This window comes from Zea mays, chromosome 2 (assembly GCF_902167145.1).
Source record: "Zea mays cultivar B73 chromosome 2, Zm-B73-REFERENCE-NAM-5.0, whole genome shotgun sequence".
NCBI classification, from domain to species: domain Eukaryota; kingdom Viridiplantae; phylum Streptophyta; class Magnoliopsida; order Poales; family Poaceae; genus Zea; species Zea mays.
The window spans coordinates 30,213,242-30,234,370 of NC_050097.1; the positions used below are offsets into that span (position 1 = coordinate 30,213,242).

At 42.2% G+C, this 21,129-nt stretch overlaps 1 protein-coding gene and 2 long non-coding RNA genes across 3 annotated transcripts; 2 read left to right on the forward strand and 1 right to left on the reverse strand.

Annotated features, from left to right (window-relative positions):
- Positions 1–3,541: 3,541 nt before the first annotated feature.
- On the forward strand, positions 3,542–5,144 carry LOC103646224 (uncharacterized). The gene is made up of 2 exons (XR_562065.4): positions 3,542–4,217; positions 4,414–5,144. It is a non-coding gene; the product is annotated as an uncharacterized lncRNA (long non-coding RNA).
- A 1,850-nt stretch (positions 5,145–6,994) lies between these two features.
- LOC100277786 (uncharacterized) lies at positions 6,995–12,150 on the forward strand. Its single transcript, XR_002267127.2, has 3 exons — positions 6,995–8,061; positions 8,151–11,310; positions 11,423–12,150. It is a non-coding gene; the product is annotated as an uncharacterized lncRNA (long non-coding RNA).
- LOC103646225 (probable inactive beta-glucosidase 14) lies at positions 9,864–15,457 on the reverse strand. The gene is made up of 12 exons (XM_008670953.3): positions 15,299–15,457; positions 14,558–14,624; positions 12,284–12,342; positions 12,126–12,201; positions 11,911–11,985; positions 11,697–11,784; positions 11,353–11,605; positions 11,127–11,242; positions 10,772–11,021; positions 10,571–10,673; positions 10,294–10,402; positions 9,864–10,213 (listed from the first exon to the last, which is right to left on the reverse strand). Exons 1-12 carry the CDS (start codon positions 15,440–15,442, stop codon positions 9,997–9,999), a joined length of 1,557 nt encoding a protein of 518 aa, XP_008669175.2. The 5' UTR covers positions 15,443–15,457; the 3' UTR covers positions 9,864–9,996.
- Between the last annotated feature and the right edge of the window lie 5,672 nt (positions 15,458–21,129).

A 21,129-nucleotide genomic window follows, 5' to 3' on the forward strand; every position in this document is an offset into this window, starting at 1 on the left:
TGGGCCTGTTGAGGGTATGAGCGCTTAAATCTGTACTAACTATTAAGGGGGCAGTGTAGACTGCCCCCGCTCCCTACCCGCCCACGCAACTGCCTCCCGCACCGCACGCCCACGCGCCGCAGCAGTCGCGAAACCCCCGCTCCCTGCCCGCATCGCAGCGGCCTCCCGTCCTCCGCACGCCCGCCGCACACGCCGCCGCGCACGCCCTTACGAATCCCGCCGCGCACGCCCTGCCGCCCAAGAAGCGGATCCGCGCGGCGTGACCCTGGCGCGCAGGACGGGACGACGTGGATCTGGCGAGTCAGTAAGCACCGACGATCTGCTCCCCGCGCTCTCAACAACCCCCGCCCCCATCGCTCTCCTCCGAGGTGGTTGTTTTTTTTTATTCTGGTAACACATGGTTTCCTAATCTCACACATCTTCCAGATTTGTGGACTCAAGTGGTCCTATGACAATCGTCAGCTTGCATCCGGAGGAAATGACAATGGAGTAAGATGCCTGTCCATATGTTCCTGTTAGTTTTGAATGCACTGGTCTTAGGATTCCGCATTGCTGTTTTCCCATGCTAATATTTCCCCCTTGTCCAGCTTTTTGTTTGGAATCCACATTCAGTACAACCAGTACTGAAGTATACTGATGAGCACACAACAGCTGTCAAAGCTATTGCCTGGTCACCTCATCTCCACGGTCTGCTTGAACTGCAGATAGATGCATACGATTTTGGAATACGAACAGTGATACTTCTGTTTTTTTATTCGGGTAACACATGGTTTCCTAATCTCACACATCTTTCAGGTTTTTGTCCAGCTGTTTGTTTGGAATCCACATTCAGTACAACCAGTACTAAAGTATACTGAGCACACAGCAGCTATCAAAGCTATTGCCTGGTCACCTCATCTCCACGGTCTGCTTTGCATCTGGTGGAGGAACTGCAGATAGATGCATACGATTTTGTCATAAGAACAGTGATACTTCTGTTTTTTTTCTGGTAACACATGGTTTCCTAATCTCACACATCTTCCAGGTTTGTAAACAAGAAAGAATCAAATACAATTAAGAACCAGGGGCAGAGTAAATTGCCTCACTTAAAATATAAAAGCCATGTGTTACTAAATTTTTTTTGACAAAAAACATGTTGAAGTGGGTTAGCTGCATGTTAAGGACTTACAAAAAAAACTTTATTTGAAGAATAACTATTTTATGAATTGTTTCAGCTTGCCATGTCACGAATTTGATCGCTCATGGGTCATGGCTCCAGGTTACCTGGTCCAAATCATCGTTCAGGTAAAAGCGGCCTTCACACCACCAAACACTCTGAAATACTATCTAGGTGGAGACCTTTGGTCATGTCATGTTTAATTTCCCTACAAATTTTGTACTGCATTTCATATATATGTATCAAATATGGGCCCATGAAACTGAAGAAAGTGTTCCTTTTCAATTCGTGTTGCTTCTTCATTTCCTTTATCAATAAGGGCATGTCTAGATCCATTAGCACTAAAATTTAGCAGTTAAAATTTATATGAGTGGGTCTAAACAGACATGCTAATTATTTGTTGAAGGACCTGAAGGGCTGTTATTAGTTTCATTAGCAGATTTGGAGTTGCTAATATGTGCTAATAATTCATATGCATCTTCAACTCACTATCTAACTACCTATTAGCAGGTGAGTGCAAACAGCTTCCTGCTAAAAGTTAGCAAGGGATCGGTTGATACTTATCGATGTATTGTGTTTGTTCATTATTATTGTATCCATGTTTGGTTGGAATGTTTTTAAAAGAGTGTTAAATTCTGAACGATATGAGTTATTTTATATTCTATATTCTTTTAGTTTCTGAAAGGTTTCTTGCTTCTTAAAAGAGTGTTCATTATTACTCCCTCATGCTTCTTATTTGTACATCACCTGTAGATCTAAGTAACATATTCCATGTTGTCCTTTTCAAAACCTTTGCAGGTTCAGTTGATAATAATGTTAAATTTTGGGACCTTGAAACTTTTGAGTTGATCGGTTCTTCTGGACCTGAGGTACCATATCTATTTATAACAACTCACAAAATTAATTAGCACATATCCCCAGTTTCATGGTGCTCCTAATGCACGTGTTGTTCGTTTGTGCTGTCTTCATCCTCAATCCGACCTCGACTGGCGAATCCACGGGGAGCCGTGGTACGACTCTCTCTCTTGTTTTTTTTCTTCTAAATTTGGTCGTGTGCTTCTACTTGATGTGGAGAAGCGTGTTCTAGACCTTTATTCTATCCTAACTGTGCTCAAGGTTGCCTGCTATCGAGTATGTTTTTATGTTATCGAGTGGAGTATGTTTATAGTTGTCTTACTATTAACCGTTTGCCTGAATTGTTTGCGGAAGAGCCTTTGGGCTGGTTGCAATTGTTTCTTCATCTAATCGTTGATATAGCTAAATGGTTCAATTCGTGGCAATCTGGAAACATAGAAACGTAAGGATTACTCAAGATATAAGGAATATTAAGATGTTCGTGTGTCAAGCGCATCCTGGGCGTTTGCTTCGACCACCAGGTGCTAATCCCATACCCGTGCATATGCGCGTCTCCCATTCTTGCATACTCGTTGTTCAGCTGTTGGTTCTCTTGTTTTGCCTTGAGAAAATCAACGGAATCCTGTTGTTGATATCATGTAGATCCATAGCCTTTTGGGAACTCAGGTTAAGTGGATATTTCATACATTGCAAGCTTTCAACTCTGGGAATCTTTTCCAGTAACTATAGTCATTTCATTTTAAATTACTCGTCAGTTCTGTATAAATCAGTTAGAGCTAAATAGTTGTTCATTTAGGCCCTTGTAGTGCAGCACATAACATGTTCCAGCAGTCCTCTTTTATGTAGTGCTTTGTGTTATTCCATGCAATTAAAGCCGTGACTTTTGTAGCCGTTCAAGGACATTATTTTGAATCATAGAGTAGTTAGTAATTCATTGATGATTGTACTGCTTGGTAGTTTTAATTTGTAGGATGGTATATAATAACTTTGCCTTTATACTATGGCTTATTGGACTGATTTGTTATTCCTACACACAAATCTCAGGAAAACAAATGATTGAAAGACTTCAACATATATTTGCTTCATCAAGTCACACATATGGTGGCTTGACTCTGGATTTTCATTGTAATCGACTGGGTCCAGCTGCTTTATTTCAAGTTTTTACAATTCCAGAAACTTATCTATCAAAGTGAAATAATATGATACTCATATCATCTCATTGGGATTTTGGCTTAAATTCTCCATTCAGCTCCTGCACATTTGTAACTCGCCCTTCGCCGTCGCTGACCAGCTCAGGTACGACGGCGGCGCCGACGCGTTCTAAGCCGACGAGTACGACTGCTGGTCCCCGGCGGGTGTCGCTGGCGCCCACCGCCGGAGCTTCTCGCTCAGCGACGCCGAGGCGACCGCGTCGTGGGGGCCCAGCATGTACTATGCGTGCGGGTACTGCAAAAACAGCATGTACTATGCGCGCGGGTACTGAATTCATTCTTCCAACAGCATGTACCATGACTCGTGGTCCACACGAATTTAAATTTGTTATTTTTCATAGTTCATAATTCAATAATCACCATAAAATTCGATGGTAGCAAATGAATTCAGAATGCTGTTGGTTTCTGTATCAGGGTATGGGGCCTCTATCCCACAATTATCTTCTCAGAGTAGCGCACCTCAGTAATCCTCTTATGGTGGATATCAGGGTACAAGCAAAAAGATTGAAAATCTAAATGGAAGGGTAAGCTTTTTGTTCATTCTGTTTTCTGTCACTGAATTTAGAAAGTGCATCCAGAAGTGTGATGTTTGTATTCTCTTTAACTGACACTGTTGTCAACTTGCTGTAGGTTGGTGTTATCATTGGAAAAGCTGGGGAAACTATTAGGTATATCCAACTTCAATCAGGATCAAAGATTCAAGTCACAAGAGACCATGAAGCTGAACCTGGTGCACTGACAAGGCAAGTTGAGCTTTCTGGCAAACCTGAGCAGATAAGCAAAGCTGAACAGTTGATCAAAGAAGTTCTGGCAGAGGTATTACTCATTATGCTCACAGCCTTTTGTTTTGTTCTGCATTTTTCATCTATGTTACAATGTTTGATCTTGCATCTTAGGCCGATGTTGGGTCATCCGGTGTTGGATCTGGAGGCCGGAAATACAATGCAACACAGCAAGGTGCTGAGACGTTCCAGATGAAAATTGCTAATAACAAGGTATACACCTTGTTCTATTTGGACAAGGGTTTGCCTTACCATACGAAACTACACTTTATCATGCTACCACAAGTATTTGGCATGTGTATGGGTGCCTGTTTGTCAATTTTATATCAATCAACAGACTGTGTTGTGTGATTTCCTTACCCATGTTGTTTTTTTCCTCTACTTCTGATTTTTGTCTATTTCTTTTTAGGTGGGACTGATTATTGGGAAGGGTGGTGAGACTATAAAGTCCATGCAGACCAATTCTGGAGCCCGTATTCAGGTTTGCTATCTTGTTATATAGCTTCCTGTTTTACCTTAGCTGCAATCAGAAGTAAGGTTACACTAAGTTCACTTGTGGCCGTTTGTCTGCTTGTTTTTGCTTTGCCTTGAAAATATCACTTCTAAATGATTGATATTTTGTCACATAGAGTTTATCATTCATATTTTGCTGTAAACGCTCCATTTGGTCCAAGCTGTTCGTTTATTCTCACATCATTTGGTCCAAGTTGTCCATTTAGTCGAATGAGAAAAATGAAACAAAAGTAGGATTTCTATTTTTTTGATAGTGACTAACACACTTAGAAAATGCTATATGTTTGCAGTAGGTGGTACATGCTATTTATGCAAACGAAAGTTCCTTTTTAGGATTGTTAAACATAATTTTGGAGTTTGGGATTTCCTTTGGGTATCTTTTGTGTAGCATTCATATAATTAGTAAAGGTATATAATTAGTAAAGGTATATGCTGCACTACATTTTATCTATAATTCTTTATTTGGAGTTATTGTTTGCACGACTATCCCTCTCTCACGGATAAAGATGTCAGGATCATTGCTTCAAACTGCGCTGCATTAGAAAATCTCATTATGTTACAGTCTTCAATCAGTGATGGTGGTCTTTCTCAGGATGCTAAGCAATGCAGGAACCTGAAGTTCCTCCATACCGAAGGGTGCTTGTCCATCACTAAGGCGTCACTAAGAGCCCTTGTGCAGTATGCCAAGAGACTCGAGTCTCTTACTCTGGGAAGCTACCCTCAAATTGAGCAACATGACATCTTTTCCTTACTGATGAACTAACCTTATCTGGACACGCTTGGACATGATGGCTGGACAATCACATACGAATGATTGAAGACATTTCACTTATCACTAATGCTTACTTGAACTTGGAGTAGATGCACGATGCACAGAAGGATTAGTTCTCTAGCGGGACAGTTCATGTCTAATTAATGATGAATTATATAGAGGTTATTACCAAGGAAATAATGATCATAAGAGATCGACGAAATTGCTGCAGTTTATGTTTCTGAATCTTTGTGCTCTCAGTCAGTTATTCTAACTAAGTTCTACTGGTTGACCTCTAATATGTGGTTCATCTACCTACAACTTATGACTTCTTGGGTTCTCTGATCAGGGCAACTTCAACTTGATCATCTCATACAATTCAACAAACAACCATGGTGTTTATGATGAATCAGAACAATCTATCCCTGTGCTTACTCAAGCAGGCTTAGTGCAAAAAGCTAATTCGGTTCAAGTCCCATGATTAACTATATGGTACCACTTTGTTCTTTCATGTAGAGTTCTAGGCTCCTTTGGTGAGATGTATGCATCACAAGTTTTACTAACTCTGATTATTCGTACATTGTACCTAGATTTGGACTGTACCTTGATCCATTTCCCTAGAACCTTTATAGTTTATATTCTTATTTTTATAATTTTCAAGACGTGTATTTCACCAATACCCCTTTTCTCTTCACTACTACTATGATGCACCAGTTTCACCTAGGAGACCGTTGCCAATGAGTTCTTGGGTGCCATGTTTCACCCCCCTAATTCATGAAGGTTTGGTCTTGATTGTGTGATGTTGCAGTTTCAATTATTAACACTATGGTTTGCTGTTTATTTACCTATTTGGACCATGCTGCCACTTGTCAGTGTGAATTGATGATTTTTGAGCTGGAGCTCAGGCTGGAGTTATGTGACTGTTATCTTACTGTCTACACGACACACAATTGTTTAATACATGTTGCTTGTATTTTGAACCAATAAGGTGTTGTAAAGGAAGATGCAAGGGGAAGAGGTCAGGTCAGGGCTTATTCGGTTTCAGAGACCTGTTGGAAAAGCCGTCATCAAAGTGTAGTATGCAGAAGTTAAGTAAAACCTCTGGCTTTTTTAGTTCTACTGGCTTTGGCTTTGTTTGTAAGGCAGTTGACTTAACAGACTTAACTTTTTTGAAATGGTAATCTTGGCCAATTGTTAAAAAATATGTTTATCCGTACCCCTAGGTGAAGGCCATTTTTTGTGATGTTCATTTGTCTGATAATATTTGGGATGATCAATGCTTCTAAGATCTAATTAGGGTCCCCTTGCCCAATGGTGTGCGTGCCTCCGATGCTCACAAGGTTTGGAGCAGTGACTTTTCAAATTCCTATGGTGTGGTGCTTCATTCTACACTTGGCTTTTGTATCTTAATATATCTTATTATAATATATTGACTCCATAGCAACACACTGACATACACATAACACACATCATTGTAAAAGTTTGGAACATGTTTGAATAATTATCTTATTTTAAAAAGTATGTATATATGATATATAGAAACCATAGCAACACATGTGCAATTAACTAGGCGTGCACATCTGCGATACTATGGATATCATATTAAGACTCAAAAGTATGAGTGCACACCCACGATACCGTGCCCCCTTGACACCCCTTGCCCTCGTTCCTCGCGGCTTCGGCGCCGCGACCACTGCCACCCCTGCCCCCGCACCCCCTAAGGATTTATATGATCTCCGTAGCAACACACGGGCACTCAACTAGTCAATCCATATTTGGTCAAGGCGTCCAGCTCGTGCTACGGCTGTTGCCTGTTGGCATTGGCACATCTCTCTCCCTTTCTTCTCAGGAAAATATCCTAATAAACAAGTTTTCACCAACATTTTTACAGAAAATTATATTTCTTTATAATACAAGCCATGCGTCAACACTTTTGCAAGAAAACACTTCTATTTCTTTGTAATCAACTTGCAGTTCAAGCCGTGCGTCAACACTTTTATAATTTTTTTTATATTTCTTTGTAATCAACCCATGGTTTAAGCCTTTCCATCCTGTTTCTATGTGCCATCACAACGCACGAATATTATACTAGTCTCTACTATATAAAGTATCGTTTTTCACGGTACATGTGCTCCTCTATATCTAAATAGTAAAAAGCTAAAATTTCGAACCATAGTTGTTAACTCTAAAATCACATTTATATCCTAGCTAACGGAACACACATATCTTTATATTTCATACTCCCTCCGTCCTAAAATAATATTCGTTTTAACTCTTGATTTTTATATCTATATTCAAATGGATGATGATAAATCTAGACACATATGCAAAACATGTACATAAAGTATTGTATGAATCCATTAATTTTCTAACCCTAAATTTTAATTTAGTACAACATGAGTAATTTATACTTATAAATGAAAATCTCATACTTTATATTTATACCTATAAATGAAAAATCGTATTTTCCATGATTTGGTTGTTGGCACTTGGAAGCGTGAGAGCAGGCCAACGGTTGGGCTAAGCCGTTGTGGTGGATCGTTAGCGCGGTGGACGGTGGTTGTGACCAACCAAACCGTCTAGCTCCCCCAATCCCATGATGCATGCGTCAATGCGTGTGACCTCACCCATACTGTACATGGCACCACCTACTGCTCCCCTATCCCCTGCCTGCTGTGTTCACTAACCCACCTCCGCCCCCCGTTCCGGGTCCCCCTCCCCGTCAGAAGGTTCCCCAGATTTATAGCCCGGAGTAGCGGCGGCGACGGGGCATGCGCTCGGAGCCCAAACCAGGTAACCTCTCTGACATGGTGTGGGGAGCAGAAGGGTAGTTCAATTCGGGTATGGGCTTTACTCTGGCTTTTGATGGTGCTGTCGCGCAGGTTACAACGAGAGCAAGGCCATCCCTGATTCCCTGATGCCTTCTTCCTTGAGAAGGCCTCCGCGGAGGCGTTCATGGAGCGAGTCGAGTCGGTAGTGGGCGAGGTATTCAACATCGTCAGGCAGTGGCAAACTCAGCAGCAGAAGCAGGTCCAGGAGTTCCAGGCACTACACGACACACACTTGGCTCCAGATGAGCATTCATAGTATTTCGTCTTCCATGTCAATTAACCTATAAACTCTTTAATAATTGACGTCTCGATGATGTGTTATCATCCATGTTTAACTTAAATGTGTTCTAGTTCTGAAATACCAAAGTTTATAAAACAAAAGATATGCAACAAGGAATCAACATTGAACTGTAGGTGTATGTGTGATAGCCTACCAAGTGTAAAAGTAGATATGTTCCCTTGGTTAGGTGTAGCTAAACATATGGTGAAAATTGGCAGAAGGGAAATGGTCCTAACATTCATTTTTTGGAAGAACTATATGGTATAGACTACAGAGTTCAGATGCTCAAGGTAGACAGTGGCTGTTTGGTTTGGAGGTATAACATAAATAAAATGTTCCATGTTATTATTGATAAATGCATTACATACAATAAAGAATACCATTGCATACTTTTTTTTTATTTCATTCTTTATTTTCTATAACCCTGGTTGTACCTCACATGCTACTGAATTCTCTTATATATATGATACATATAAGAGGAAGTATTTCAATGAGCCCAAAAGGCTAAGGAGAGAGCTGCAACTGAAGCTAGTGAAGATAAGGGGACAAGGTCTCTAAGGGAATCTTCAGCAACTACTCTAATGACTACACCAATGTCATCTCCCCCTACTATTCCCACACAGACAGAATAGTTCTAGAATTCTTGGTGGTAATAAAGAGTTGTTGCTGAAGTAAATGCAGTTCTTTCTGCAGCCAAAAAAACTTTAGTTGGCTTTCACATGATATGTGGCGATGAAAATATGTTTTCGTATGAATGGCATCGTGAGGAAGAACTTTTGCATCTAGAGTGTTTGGGTATATGTAATATGTTGTATGCCAAATGCAACTTCAAAAACCTTGGTAACAATATAGAATTAGTGTCTTGATTTATGCTATTTACTAATATTTTTAACTTAGAATGGGGAATTAATTGCAGAAGCTTCAGAGGAGATTTCTGAAAGAATGGTTTAATCTAGAAAATAATGAATTAATGTTCTTTTTGTATCAAATGCCATATGCAGAGGTATTGTTTCATTGAGGACTTCCATTCTTCTAGTGACAATATGTATGTGTACTGGATTGTGCAAGCAATTGCTGATTACTTTGATGTGTGGATTCATGCTTACACTTTGCATCATTCATGGTTCTGTCATATTGTCTCCCAAGTTGATTCCTATATGTCACTATGTAATGCATGATTTAATGTAGATGGCCACTAGTTATGTGTGCAAATTCTAGTTGATGAAGTGGCAATGTGTTCTCACTTATCAGTCCCTGATAAGCTAAAATTTCACCAAAACCTGGTCATATAGACCAAGTGCAGGTAACCATATCATAAAAAATGCAATTATATTATTTTTGTTGTCGTGTTATTGAAATGTTGGAAATATATTTTGGGCTAGAAGGAGGATGGCCAGACTATGTACTCTACTACTCTGCTTGGCCAGACTATGTACTCTACTACTCTGCTTCTTCCTTTTCAGTAAACTCCCTTTAGATACATATTTGAAAAAAATAAGCTTAGATTTTATTATGGCACTGGCATACATGGGCATGAGAAAAATTACGGTGTAAACATTTTTAACAAATCATTGAGTAATGTAGAAACAAGGACTTTGAGAATTCTGTATTTCTGTACTAGGAAACCATATGCTTAGGCAATTCTTCAGAGGCCATCTCTATCTGTTCATAGCCCTTGATAAACTTGCTATACCATTTAGCAGACAATTTTGGTGTTCGCTTTAGTGACTTGAAATTCACATGACAAAGACCATACTTTACGGTGTAACCAGAGATCCATTCGAAGTTATCCATCAAAGACCACACAAAATAACCTCTCACATCTGCTCCTTTCCTGCACAAAAGTAGCAAAGTTTTATTATTACCTGGCTGGAGAGCAGTTTACATGAAAAGATAATTGAGGCATGCAACAACCTTATTGCAAAGCTCAAGTAAGTGAGGTAGTCACGAATGTAAGTTGATCTTTCAATATCATTAATTATTTCTTCTGCTGTAGTGCTAATATTGGCTATTTGGGCATAACCTGAAAGATAAAAAAAGGGTGATCAAGAGATCCATACAGATATTTTTTATGGTACCAGTGTACTACAAGTGTAATATATGTAAATAAGCATGGAAGTGAATCATTGTTATGCACAAAGGCATATATTTTGTATCTAATTTGTAGATTTTAGGGAACCTAGTAACCCACCGTTCTCTGTGATGTACAAAGGTATGCTTTTATATCTCTGCTTTAAATACATGACCAACTTCTCCATGGAGCTTGGAACGACATAGGTGTTTGCAACAGGTGTCTGCAATATTAGTTTAGTTGTGTTAGCTTGTGCATAATTAATTTGTAACTAGGATTCTTGTTGAATAGAATAATGCAATATACAATGCCGATTTTTACCGGTTTTCCAATGGGTATCCCATTTCGTTCTGTTGATATAGAAACTAAAGCTTCAGAAGGGTAGGCGTCCATATCACATAGAGAATATATGCAATCCTTGACATAGAATGTTTGGTAGTGATTTACCCCGATGAAGTCAATTTGGTTCTTCAGTAGTTTCTTCTCTCCTTCTGTAAATTTTGGCAAGTTTGGACCTAAGATTTGGCGCATCTGGTGAGGATAGTCACCAAAGAACAAGGGATCCAAGATCCTGTTTTAGCATATATCATCAAGTGAGCATTCAATCGTGAAGATCAAAAGTTAGTTCCAATCGTAAAATGCTAGTATGATGGAAGGTTACTGAATCAATTGATACCATGGAGCATCGAAAGACAGAGCTCGGCTTACTGCCAAGTGGTCCTCTGTGATATTCCTTAGTGGTTCATACCATCTTAGATGTAATGAAATTCCTACAAAGCCACCTTGCTTGGACTGAGAAGGATGGGGAACAAGGAAAACAAATTATACAACTTTCATGAGTATTTAAGAGCAAGCACACGGTTAGTCCCCACTCCCTTTTGATCCAAATATTTCTTTTGTACCTTGTAATTCTTTCTGTAGATGTTGACCGTCTTTGCATGAGCTAATATCATGTTATGCGCTGCAATGTAGGGCTCAGTTGATGAATTCCCTGAATCACATTTCCCATATGGCTCGGAACAACGGTTGGGTGGAAATGCCCCAATGGAGTATGCAAGCTTTACAATAAGATTTGGCTCATTGAATGTGACCCAGTGCTTTACTCGGTCACCAAACATCTTGAAGCAAAGCTCAACGAAGTAGGTGAAGTCCTCCCTGAATAGAAATAAAGAAACAACCACATATGAACTTACGGCATCTTCGTAGATAAAGCTATAATATAGGTGACTAACTGAATTTGACTTACTGAATCTCTGGGTTCAACCAAGAATTGTATCTTTCTTGGAGTTCTTCAGGTATGTCATAGTGGTTGATCGTCACAAATGGTTGTATCCCTGCTCCAAGCGTATCAAATGTCAGGCCCAGATGAAATAGACTGGACTGAAAGGCGTGCTTGTTTTGCAGGATGGCATTTGTGGAGGGAGGTAGCTGCCCGCATAATAGCAGAACAGAAGGCGTACCTTTTTCTAGCAGTCCGTTGATGAGGCTATTGTAGAATTTAACGCCTGCCTGATTAACACCTCCGAAGCGACCCTCTGGCCATGGATATTTGAAAGGTACAAGCATATAATTTAAGTTAAACACCGGCACTAAGGAAGGATCACGTGCGTGTTGTCGAGCTGGTAGCTGTGTCAGAAGTCATTGACAGTTGGTGTAATTCTGAGAATGAGCTCACTTGGAAGAATTCTCGACCACGACAATGAGAATCTGTAGGAGCTGAGACCAATCGAATGCATCATTTCTATGTCGTCCTGCCGGTGCTGACTTTGTGTGAGATTGTTGACCCCCTCATCTTTCTTGATAAAGTATCTTTTTGTTTCTAATGATGCTTACCTTGTATCGATGATAATGGTCAGCAGCTACGTCGCCATTGCTTCCATCGTCAATATTTCCTGATTTATGGTTAATAGCCAAGACTAAGACAGCAACAAAATCAAGCACGTCTGTGATTTTCACGATTTCAGCACTCCACAGGGGCAACCGGCCCTTCGTGACCTCGTCGTGCAGTCCTCGCTCCGGTAGCTCGAAGGAACGTCGCGATCCAACGCGCGGTGTCCTGGCGTCGTGAGCTTAGACGGGCCTAGTGCAAGCTGAGCGGCTGGATGTGCTGGACAGCGCTGTCGAGCGGCGAGAGCCGTCGAGTAGGCCGACTTCAGACGATCTGACGAATCCGAGCCGAAGAGTCATCCTAATCGGGCCCTCTATTTCCTAAGCCCGGCCCTCCCAGTTCTAGCTAGCTAAACAGAAGATGCATCATGCATTCACTAGCCAAAAAAAAAAATGTTCACTTCCTCCCCTGATTCAAGAGCGTGAAATGATTTTCTAACTGAGACAAAAAGAGAAAGAGGAAAGCGCAGTGCGCAATGACCTTCTAAATAGATACGTCTAATTAACATGCAAAATGTATGAGCGTCGAAATTAGGTTAAACCATTTAATTTATGACATCAAGAAGAGTGTTGAAAAATATTTAGTACAACATAATTGAAAGTACCAAGCAAAAAGAGAAGGAGATGGTATTGCCACCTGCTGATCCGGTCTGGCTAATTCCATATATATTGTCTAGAACTGGTTAGGATGGTTCATTAACCGGCCGAGCCGGTTTGCTTGCTGTGTCCGAAACTTATCGTGCTTAAATACGTTAAGCGACAAACAAACAACACAAATTATTAGTTGGATATGTAATCATGTCTAGATTATAATAATATATAAACAGATCATTAAGTGGTTATATAATTTATAAGTTGGATTATATAATCCTGAGAGGAAACAAACATAGCCTAAGTTGATTTATAAATTAGTATTGGATCTATTTTAGCGTGTAGGTCATATTTTGGACTTGGTTTTTACTATGATGATACCAACTCTTTCTATATGTGAGAGCATTATGGCTGATTAAGGATACCAAGCTTTCAATCGTCAGAAAATACATCATCTAATTTATTTACCATACTTTCTCTCTATCTTATTGTTCATCAGGAGATTTTATAGGTGACCTTAACAACCCTAGAGAAATCTTCGCGTACTATTCTCTGATAGATCTTTTCGAGAGGTGACTAAGAGTAGGGGGGCCTGGGTCGGGCGCGTATCCTCTAACATCGACTGCACTGACGTTGGGTCACTGCACGTGGCCCTAGGCCCACGCGTCAGTGACCCACCTTGACGTCAGAGGATCTCGACCCGTCTGGACCACCCGGGCCATGGCATTGGGACGTGACCCCAAATTTGTTAACTCCCACGAAAATATTAAAATATTATATGATTAATATTTGTTAAATGGTTTAAGTGTTTAATATATATATTTCATTCTTGTACTAGATTGTATCTCTAGACTTGAAATAATTGATGAAAAAGAACAAAGGTATTACTTTACAATGATGTTTTTTGTCATGTAACTTTTAAACTACTTGTTTTTGCCATGCTTTCATCAAAAATTGGTCCATATGGCTTTAGTCAATCTTGGTTCTGCCATTGCCGAGAGTTTACCGATAAACGAAAAACGGACTCAATATCAGCCTAACCAAGACCTCAATCTGTTTAGTTGATCCATTGCATTTTTGTTGCAATCAAGATTATTTACAACCACAGGCATACTAATTTTAACAAAAGCTACGAAAATATCCCAAGAATCCCCTTAACTATAAGGGCTAGTTGGAGAGCCATAAAACCGGAGTAGATTAGAGGGGCTAAAATTCCCTTCTTAGGGTTGATTTGGTGACAAGGAGATCACGAGGGGATTAAGGAGGAAATTAGATGGACTAATTTCCCCCTCAATACCCTCCAATCCCCCCGTGATTCCTGGTCACCAATAGGGCTAGTTGGCACCTCCATTTTCCTATGAGATTTCCAATTTTTCAAGGGAAAATGAACTAATTTCCCTGAAAAAAAATAAAAAACTCTTGGGAAAATAAGGTTCCCAAACTAGCCCTTATTTAAAATTGAATAAGGACGAGATTTTAGTTTTTCTAACCCTCTTCGGTTTTTGGACTCTCAAACTAGCCATAATAGTAGCTACTTCCACTAAGGTGGCCAAAGTTTGCTTGTACTCATTATTGAGTCGCTTAGATGGATTAGATCATCGTATGCATAACTGACACATTTGGAAGCACCTGGAACATGGGAGAAGACATCCCAATTGCTTAGGCCCTTGCTGTCGTCTAGGTATGCGCCTTCGACCTAAATTGAGTTAGTCATAAGAAGGAATCAAATGGAAAGCGGTAGAGGAAGTATTGAACTAACATATATATCATTCGACACTGCAGGTATGACCAGACCATCAAAACAAAAATTGGAAGAAAAAAGGTTTAGGGGAAGATCGAGCTACACTTTCATCGAGTAAATGAGTAGTAAAAGGGGACACCATTGCCGTGTAATTAATGTATATCAAGCTATACTAGTGTTTTTTTATAAAGTGGATTAAGATATTAAAGGTAAAGTTGGGACTATTAGAGCGTAGTCATATAAGTTAAATACTACTCCCCTCATCCCAAATCAATATTCGTTTTAGTTCTTAGTTTTTGGTCTATATTCAAACAAATGATAATAAATTTAGACACATATAAAACACATATATCAATCGTATGAATCTATTTAAAAACCTAAAACAGATTTTAATTTAGAATGGAGGGAGTGTCAAATATTATCTCTTGTCAGCCAACCAAACAAGCATATATAGCTTGCATGTATATATATGTGCCATCGTAGCCTGTTCAGTATGAGTCTGATTCCCCATCTAAAGAAGGAAGACAGCCAAACAGGGTATAAACTATGCAGCAGACTACTGACTACATGCACGCGCGCGTTTAGAGCTAGCTTGTTGAGCTCGGCAACGGCTTCCATACGGTGCCTACCTGGTAAGACGACGTGCTGGCGCCGAAGAGGAAGGACGGCGGGAAGTCGCTGCGGTTGAGGCCGGTGACGGAGGAGTAGAGGAGCGGAAAGAGGAGGAGGAGGAAGAAGAGACGCGCCATCACGGCGGGCAGCCTGAGCATCATGGTCGTTAGCCTAGTGCAGCATATATATAGTTTCGGAGGAAGAAGAGTTTGTGTCTGGTGTTGTGCAGAGGTAGTTAGACTGTGCGGACAGCAGACGTTCTGCCCAACCAACAAATAACTAATCACCAGGCTACGCTGCGCAAGGAGCCAATCACGGTCCTAGTTACTGAAGGCAACTTCTCACCGGCACGCAGGCCGGACCCGTGGCCATGGTGCGGACTGCGGACCCCGGATCGGCAGCATGACGCCATGTGACCGCCGGTTGCACGTGATGTGATCTTTCTATCAACGTTGTATCTGGCATAGTGTAACACCGTAAATTTTGAGATATAAAATTTCTTTCCTAATATTCATCAAATTTAGATGTAACTCTCTCATTTCTTTGCTTTTCTGTTCTTTTTCCTAAAAATCAAGAATTATTTTGTTTTATATTAACATAAAACGAGTGGAATAAGCCCTAGAGGCGCTTTGGTTGTTACATTCATACCGTTGCACGGTGTTTCTAAGTGCAAAATGTGTTTGAAATATGTCCTATAGAAGCTCTCGATAGATTTTCATATTTTTCGGAGTAGTTTTCTATTTTCCGGAAACCAAAATCTATTTATTTGAGGTACTTAAAAATGTTTTTAGAAACTCTAAGTATGTTTTTTGAGTTCAATAGGTGCCAAAACATTTCTAGGAATTTTTATGGAATTTTTGGAAGCATCTGTAATATTTTGACCACAAATTATGGATTTCTAGGCTTTTCTGAATTTTATAAATGGTAAAAACCCAAATTTAAATCGAATTTCTATCTCGTCCGAACCCTAGATATATATATACATGCCCATCTTCTCCTCATCGAGCACGTTCCAGAGCACGAAACAGTTTCCTCAGATTCAATTCCCAGCTCTCGGAATTACTCACCGAAGTTTGGAAGCCGTTCCAACTCTAGCAAGCAATTACTCCCAATCCGTGCATCGTCTGTGGAATCCGAGGTTACTGCTGCGTTCGCCTCATCGAGAGATTCGTCTCGGTGTGTCCGATTCGTCGATCGGACCTCCGAATCTCCGTCAATCGATGGGTTCCTCCCCGGCTCCAGCGAGAGTCTTCTTCCCTAGTGACAAAACTCCATTGTTGCACCTAGGGTTTCATCGTTTGTTCCTTTTCTCGTCTGTGCAGAGCTCCCTCTCCCATCCCTCACCTCCCCTGGCGGCACCGCCCCATCCCCGTTGTCCCCCCTGCGTAGCCCTTCCTCGCGGCGGCGGCCGCGCCCCGTGTGCAGGCGCGCGTGTCCCTTCCCCGGTCGTGGCCCTGGGGGCGCTCGGTCGCGCGGCCCAGCCTCCTCCCCATGCACGCGCAATCCCCTCCCCTTCCCCCTCTCCTTCCCCCTCCCCTCTCTCTTCCATGGATGAGAGTAAGAAGATGGAGGGAGAAAGAAGATGGCAGTTTGGTAACTTAGTCCCTGTTTTGTACGCATGAATTTAGTCTAGTTTAAAATAGTGATAACTTTTGCGTTTAAAACCGATTCAATCCGTTCAAGTTGCGTTAGATTCGTATTAAAATTATCTACATGTTAGATGTATTTTTCCTACCGTTGCCCATCTTATTTAATTTATTTCAACGTTTGTTTGACCGATAACTACTAGAACATCGTTTCAATTTAAAATCTAATTTAGGAATTTGATTTGCGTATTTATAATTAGACATCAACATGGTTAACCTTAACTGAAATATTCTTTATTAATAATTGTTAATCATGCTATTTGTTTATTAGTTTTCGCGGATCGTATTGGCCCGCACCCCGTACGCGTGCTGTGCGCGTGCCGAGGTGCTGTTTCGCGCGCGTCGTGACGTGTCATTCGCGAGTGTCGCGCGTGCTGTTTGTACACGTTGTCGCGCGCCTTGCCTCGCACCGTTCGCGCGTTATCCCTGCACGAGATTAAATCGTTCGCTTATAATCACTCATGTCAGTAATTAGTTATTTATTTAAACATCCACAATTAAAACAGTAAGTTAGTTAAAACTAAGTAGTTTTAATTTATATTTCATAAATGTTAATTAATATAATCACGTCGAAACAATGTTTTAACTAGTACTTGTTTAGCGTAAATGCGATAACTTCTCGACCGTAGCTCCGACTGCCGCGTTTCTTTTCATCGCGTGACCATAGTAGAGAGCTCTATTTTTGCATGTTTTATTATGTTTTTCTTTGAATGACGTAATGTTCTTATGCACATATATATGTTTGTTTCCTTGTGCTGATTCGTCTTTGCTTCGCGTTGCGATTAGAATGCGACCCATTCCCGAGCTTCGAGGAATCGAAGATCAAGCGTTGGCGACCAAGTGATCTAGCTCTTCGAGTTCTACGAGATTGAAGACTCTGAGCATCTGTCTGGTGAAGGCAAGTGTCCTATGACCCATTATGTTCTATTTACTTTATAATTCATTGTCCCGTATACCATGATCAACCTAAGGATTGACTAGCTTTGTATTTACCTTGTCCTTGATTACCTTTTGGGTTATTATGGTTAGCTTCATGCTATTGCTTTACTTTAATCAACGAACTTGATTATGATGATGAACTTGTGATACTTTAGAGGACTCATGCTGTTTCCTGAGTACCTCTCCATAAGGACCTGTTCGTTGAGAGACCACCCGGGAAAACAGTGCAACCATGAGGGTGGTATGGGACGCCCTTAGCTGATTAATTAGAGGAACTTAAGGTGTAGTCGGCTTCGCCGTCGTGCCGTCAATGGGGTCCGGGCATAGTACTTGCTCTGCCGAGGCTGGGTGCCGAGGTTCTTTCGTGTTGCTTTTGTTAGTCACCCTTCCTATGGGGAGAGGTACTGTGTTTATCAAACTGGAGAAACCTAACGGGCGGCTATGACCTTTGGGAAATTTTTGTAAAGGCTACTTAGTGACACCCTGCTAGATCACCTAGGTAGTGATCACTGCAGAATAGCGCTCCTCGGACAGAAAGGGAATCACAACTTATGGGTAAAGTGGGCAACCTCTACAGAGTGTAAAGAAACTTATATATCAGTCGTGCTCACGGTTATGAGCGGCCTGGGGATTCTCTTTGATTAGAGACACAGATGATCTAAGATACAATGGTTCTATTGATGGTTTTGGTTACGATGATGATAATGATGTTCATCGATGAGGAAATGATTCGCGTGTTGGTTATTTCTAAAACTTGGCTTCTACTAATAATAAATACCTGATGAACTAAAAGCAACTGCTTTGATCCTAACCCCACATAAAGCTAGACCACTTCAGTCAAATGAGACATTTGCTGAGTACGTTGATGTGTACTCACCCTTGCTTTCACAAAACACCAGGTTGCCGTTGGTGCAAACTTTGCTAAGATAAAGAAGAAGAAGGCGTCAAGGCGGATCTCCAGGATTCCAGGACTTCGGCGAGTTCGAGGATTAGGCTAGAGACCTCCCCCAGTCTGCTGCCTGTGGTGGGTTTATTTACGTTGGCTACGTTTCTATTATGCACTTTGATTCATATTATGTAGATGACTCTAGTCTGTAGTATTATTACTTACTCTTTATTGTTATTCGAAGCATTGTGCTATGATGAGTCATTTATGTAATCACTGTGTACGTGAATTTCTGATCCTGTCACGTACATGGTTCGCATTCGGTTTACCTTCCAAAACTGGGTGTGATACATAGTCAGAGTCTAAGTATCCAATCAAGTCAAAAGGATACCAGAGCCCAAAGTGAGGCATATGAACTAAATATCGAAGAATTTACTTCAAGACCACAAGGTGACATTCCTTGGGGTCAGATTGAAATCTAGCGCACATTCAAATGGAAAGCATAATATCCAGTCTACTTGCACATAAATAAAGAAAGGATTATATCATAGACTGCTATAACTTTTGATCTACGGACTTACCTCCCGCGTTGAGGTCCAAATGTTCGTTGGTTCCCATCGACATCTTGATGGGCTTTGCGTCCTTCATCCCAAACTTCTTAAGAAGATCTTGCGTGTACTTTGTTTGGAAGATAAAGATGTCGTCTTTGAGCTATTTCACTTGGAATCCTAGGAAGTAGGTCAGCTCCCCCATCATATACATTCCAAATTTCTGCTTCATCACCCTGCTAAACTCCTCATAAGTCTTTTGATTAGTAGAACCAAATATTATGTCATCGACATATATTTGGCATACAATTAAATCATCATAACAAACCTTTATAAAGAGAGCACGATCGGCTTTCCCAACCTTGAAAGCATTAGAAATAAGAAAGACTTTAAGGCATTCATACCATGCTCTTGGTGCTTGCTTAAGCCCACAGAGCACCTTAGAGAGCTTATACACATGGTCAGGATACCTATCATCCTTGTACACCTCCTCCTTGATTGGCCTATTGAGGAAAGCGCGCTTCATGTCCATTTAATAAAGCTTAAAGGAATGGTGAGCAACATAGGCTAATAAAATTCGAATAGTGTCGGGGACCATAATTAGGGGTACCCTCAAGGCTCCTAAATCTCAGCTGGTAACCCCCATCAGCACAAAGCTGCAAAGGCCTGATGGGTGCGATTAAGTCAAGGATCGGTCCATTCAAGGGACGCGATCGCGCCTCGCCCGAGCCCAGCCTCGGGCAAGGGCAGCCGACCCCAGAGGGTTTACGTCTTGCCCGAGGACCCCCTACGGCAACGAACGCACCTTCGGCTCGCCTGAGGCCCAGTCTTCACCAAGAAGCAACCTTGGCCAAATCGCCACGCCAACCGACCAAATCGCAGGGGCATTTAATGCAAAGGTGGCCTGACACCTTTATCCTGACGCGTGTCCTCCAGTTGACAGAGCCGAAGTGACCGTAGTCACTTCGCCGCTCCACTGACCAGCCTGACAAGAGGACAGCGCCGCCTGCGCCGCTCTGACTGCTGTGCCACATGACAGAGTGAGGCTGACAGCAGCCAAGCCCGGCCCCAGGCTCCATAGGAAACTCCGCTTCGCCTGACCCTAGGGCTCAGACTCGGGCTCAGCCCCGGAAGACGATGAACTCCGCTTCGCCCGACCCCAGGGCTCAGACTCGGGCTCAGCCCCGGAAGACGACGAACTCCGCTTCGCCCGACCCCAAGGCTCGGACTCGGGCTCAGCCCCGGAAGACGACGAACTCCGCTTCGCCCGACCCCAGGGCTCGGACTCGGGCTCAGCCCCGGAAGACGACGAACTCCGCTTCGCCCGACCCCAGGGCTCGGACTCGGGCTCGGCCCCGGAAGATGACGAACTCCGCTTCGCCCGACCCCAGGGCTCGGACTCGGGCTCAGCCTCGGAAGACGACAAACTCCGCTTCGCCCGACCCCAGGGCTCGGACTCGGGCTCAGCCCCGGAAGACGACGAACTCCGCTTCGCCCGACCCCAGGGCTCGGACTCGGGCTCAGCCCCGGAAGACGACGAACTCCGCTTCGCCCGACCCCAGGGCTCGGACTCAGCCCTGGCCTCAGCCGACGGTCTCCGCCTCGCCCGACCCAGGGGCTCAGACTCGACCTCGGCCTCGGAAGACAGACTCGACCTCGACCTCGGAGGAGCCTCCACCTCGCCCAACCTAGGGCTCGGACCGACCACGTCATAGGAGGCGCCATCATTACCCTACCCCAAGCTGACTCAAGCTACGGGGAACAAGACCGGCGTCCCATCTGGCTCGCCCCGCCAAACAAGTAATGATGGCGCCCCGCACGCTCTATGA

What these genes read in the sequence shown, in the direction of transcription:
- LOC103646225 (XM_008670953.3), bottom strand. Translation starts at nt 15,442, where the DNA reads ATGATGCTCAGGCTGCCCGCCGTGATGGCGCGTCTCTTCTTCCTCCTC. An exon ending in CAACGGACTGCTAGAAAAAG is followed by an intron (nt 11,785 to 11,910) that starts GTACGCCTTCTG and finishes CGCTTGGAGCAG; the next exon opens with GGATACAACCATTTGTGACG. An exon ending in TGGTTGAACCCAGAGATTCA is followed by an intron (nt 11,606 to 11,696) that starts GTAAGTCAAATT and finishes ATTTCTATTCAG; the next exon opens with GGAGGACTTCACCTACTTCG.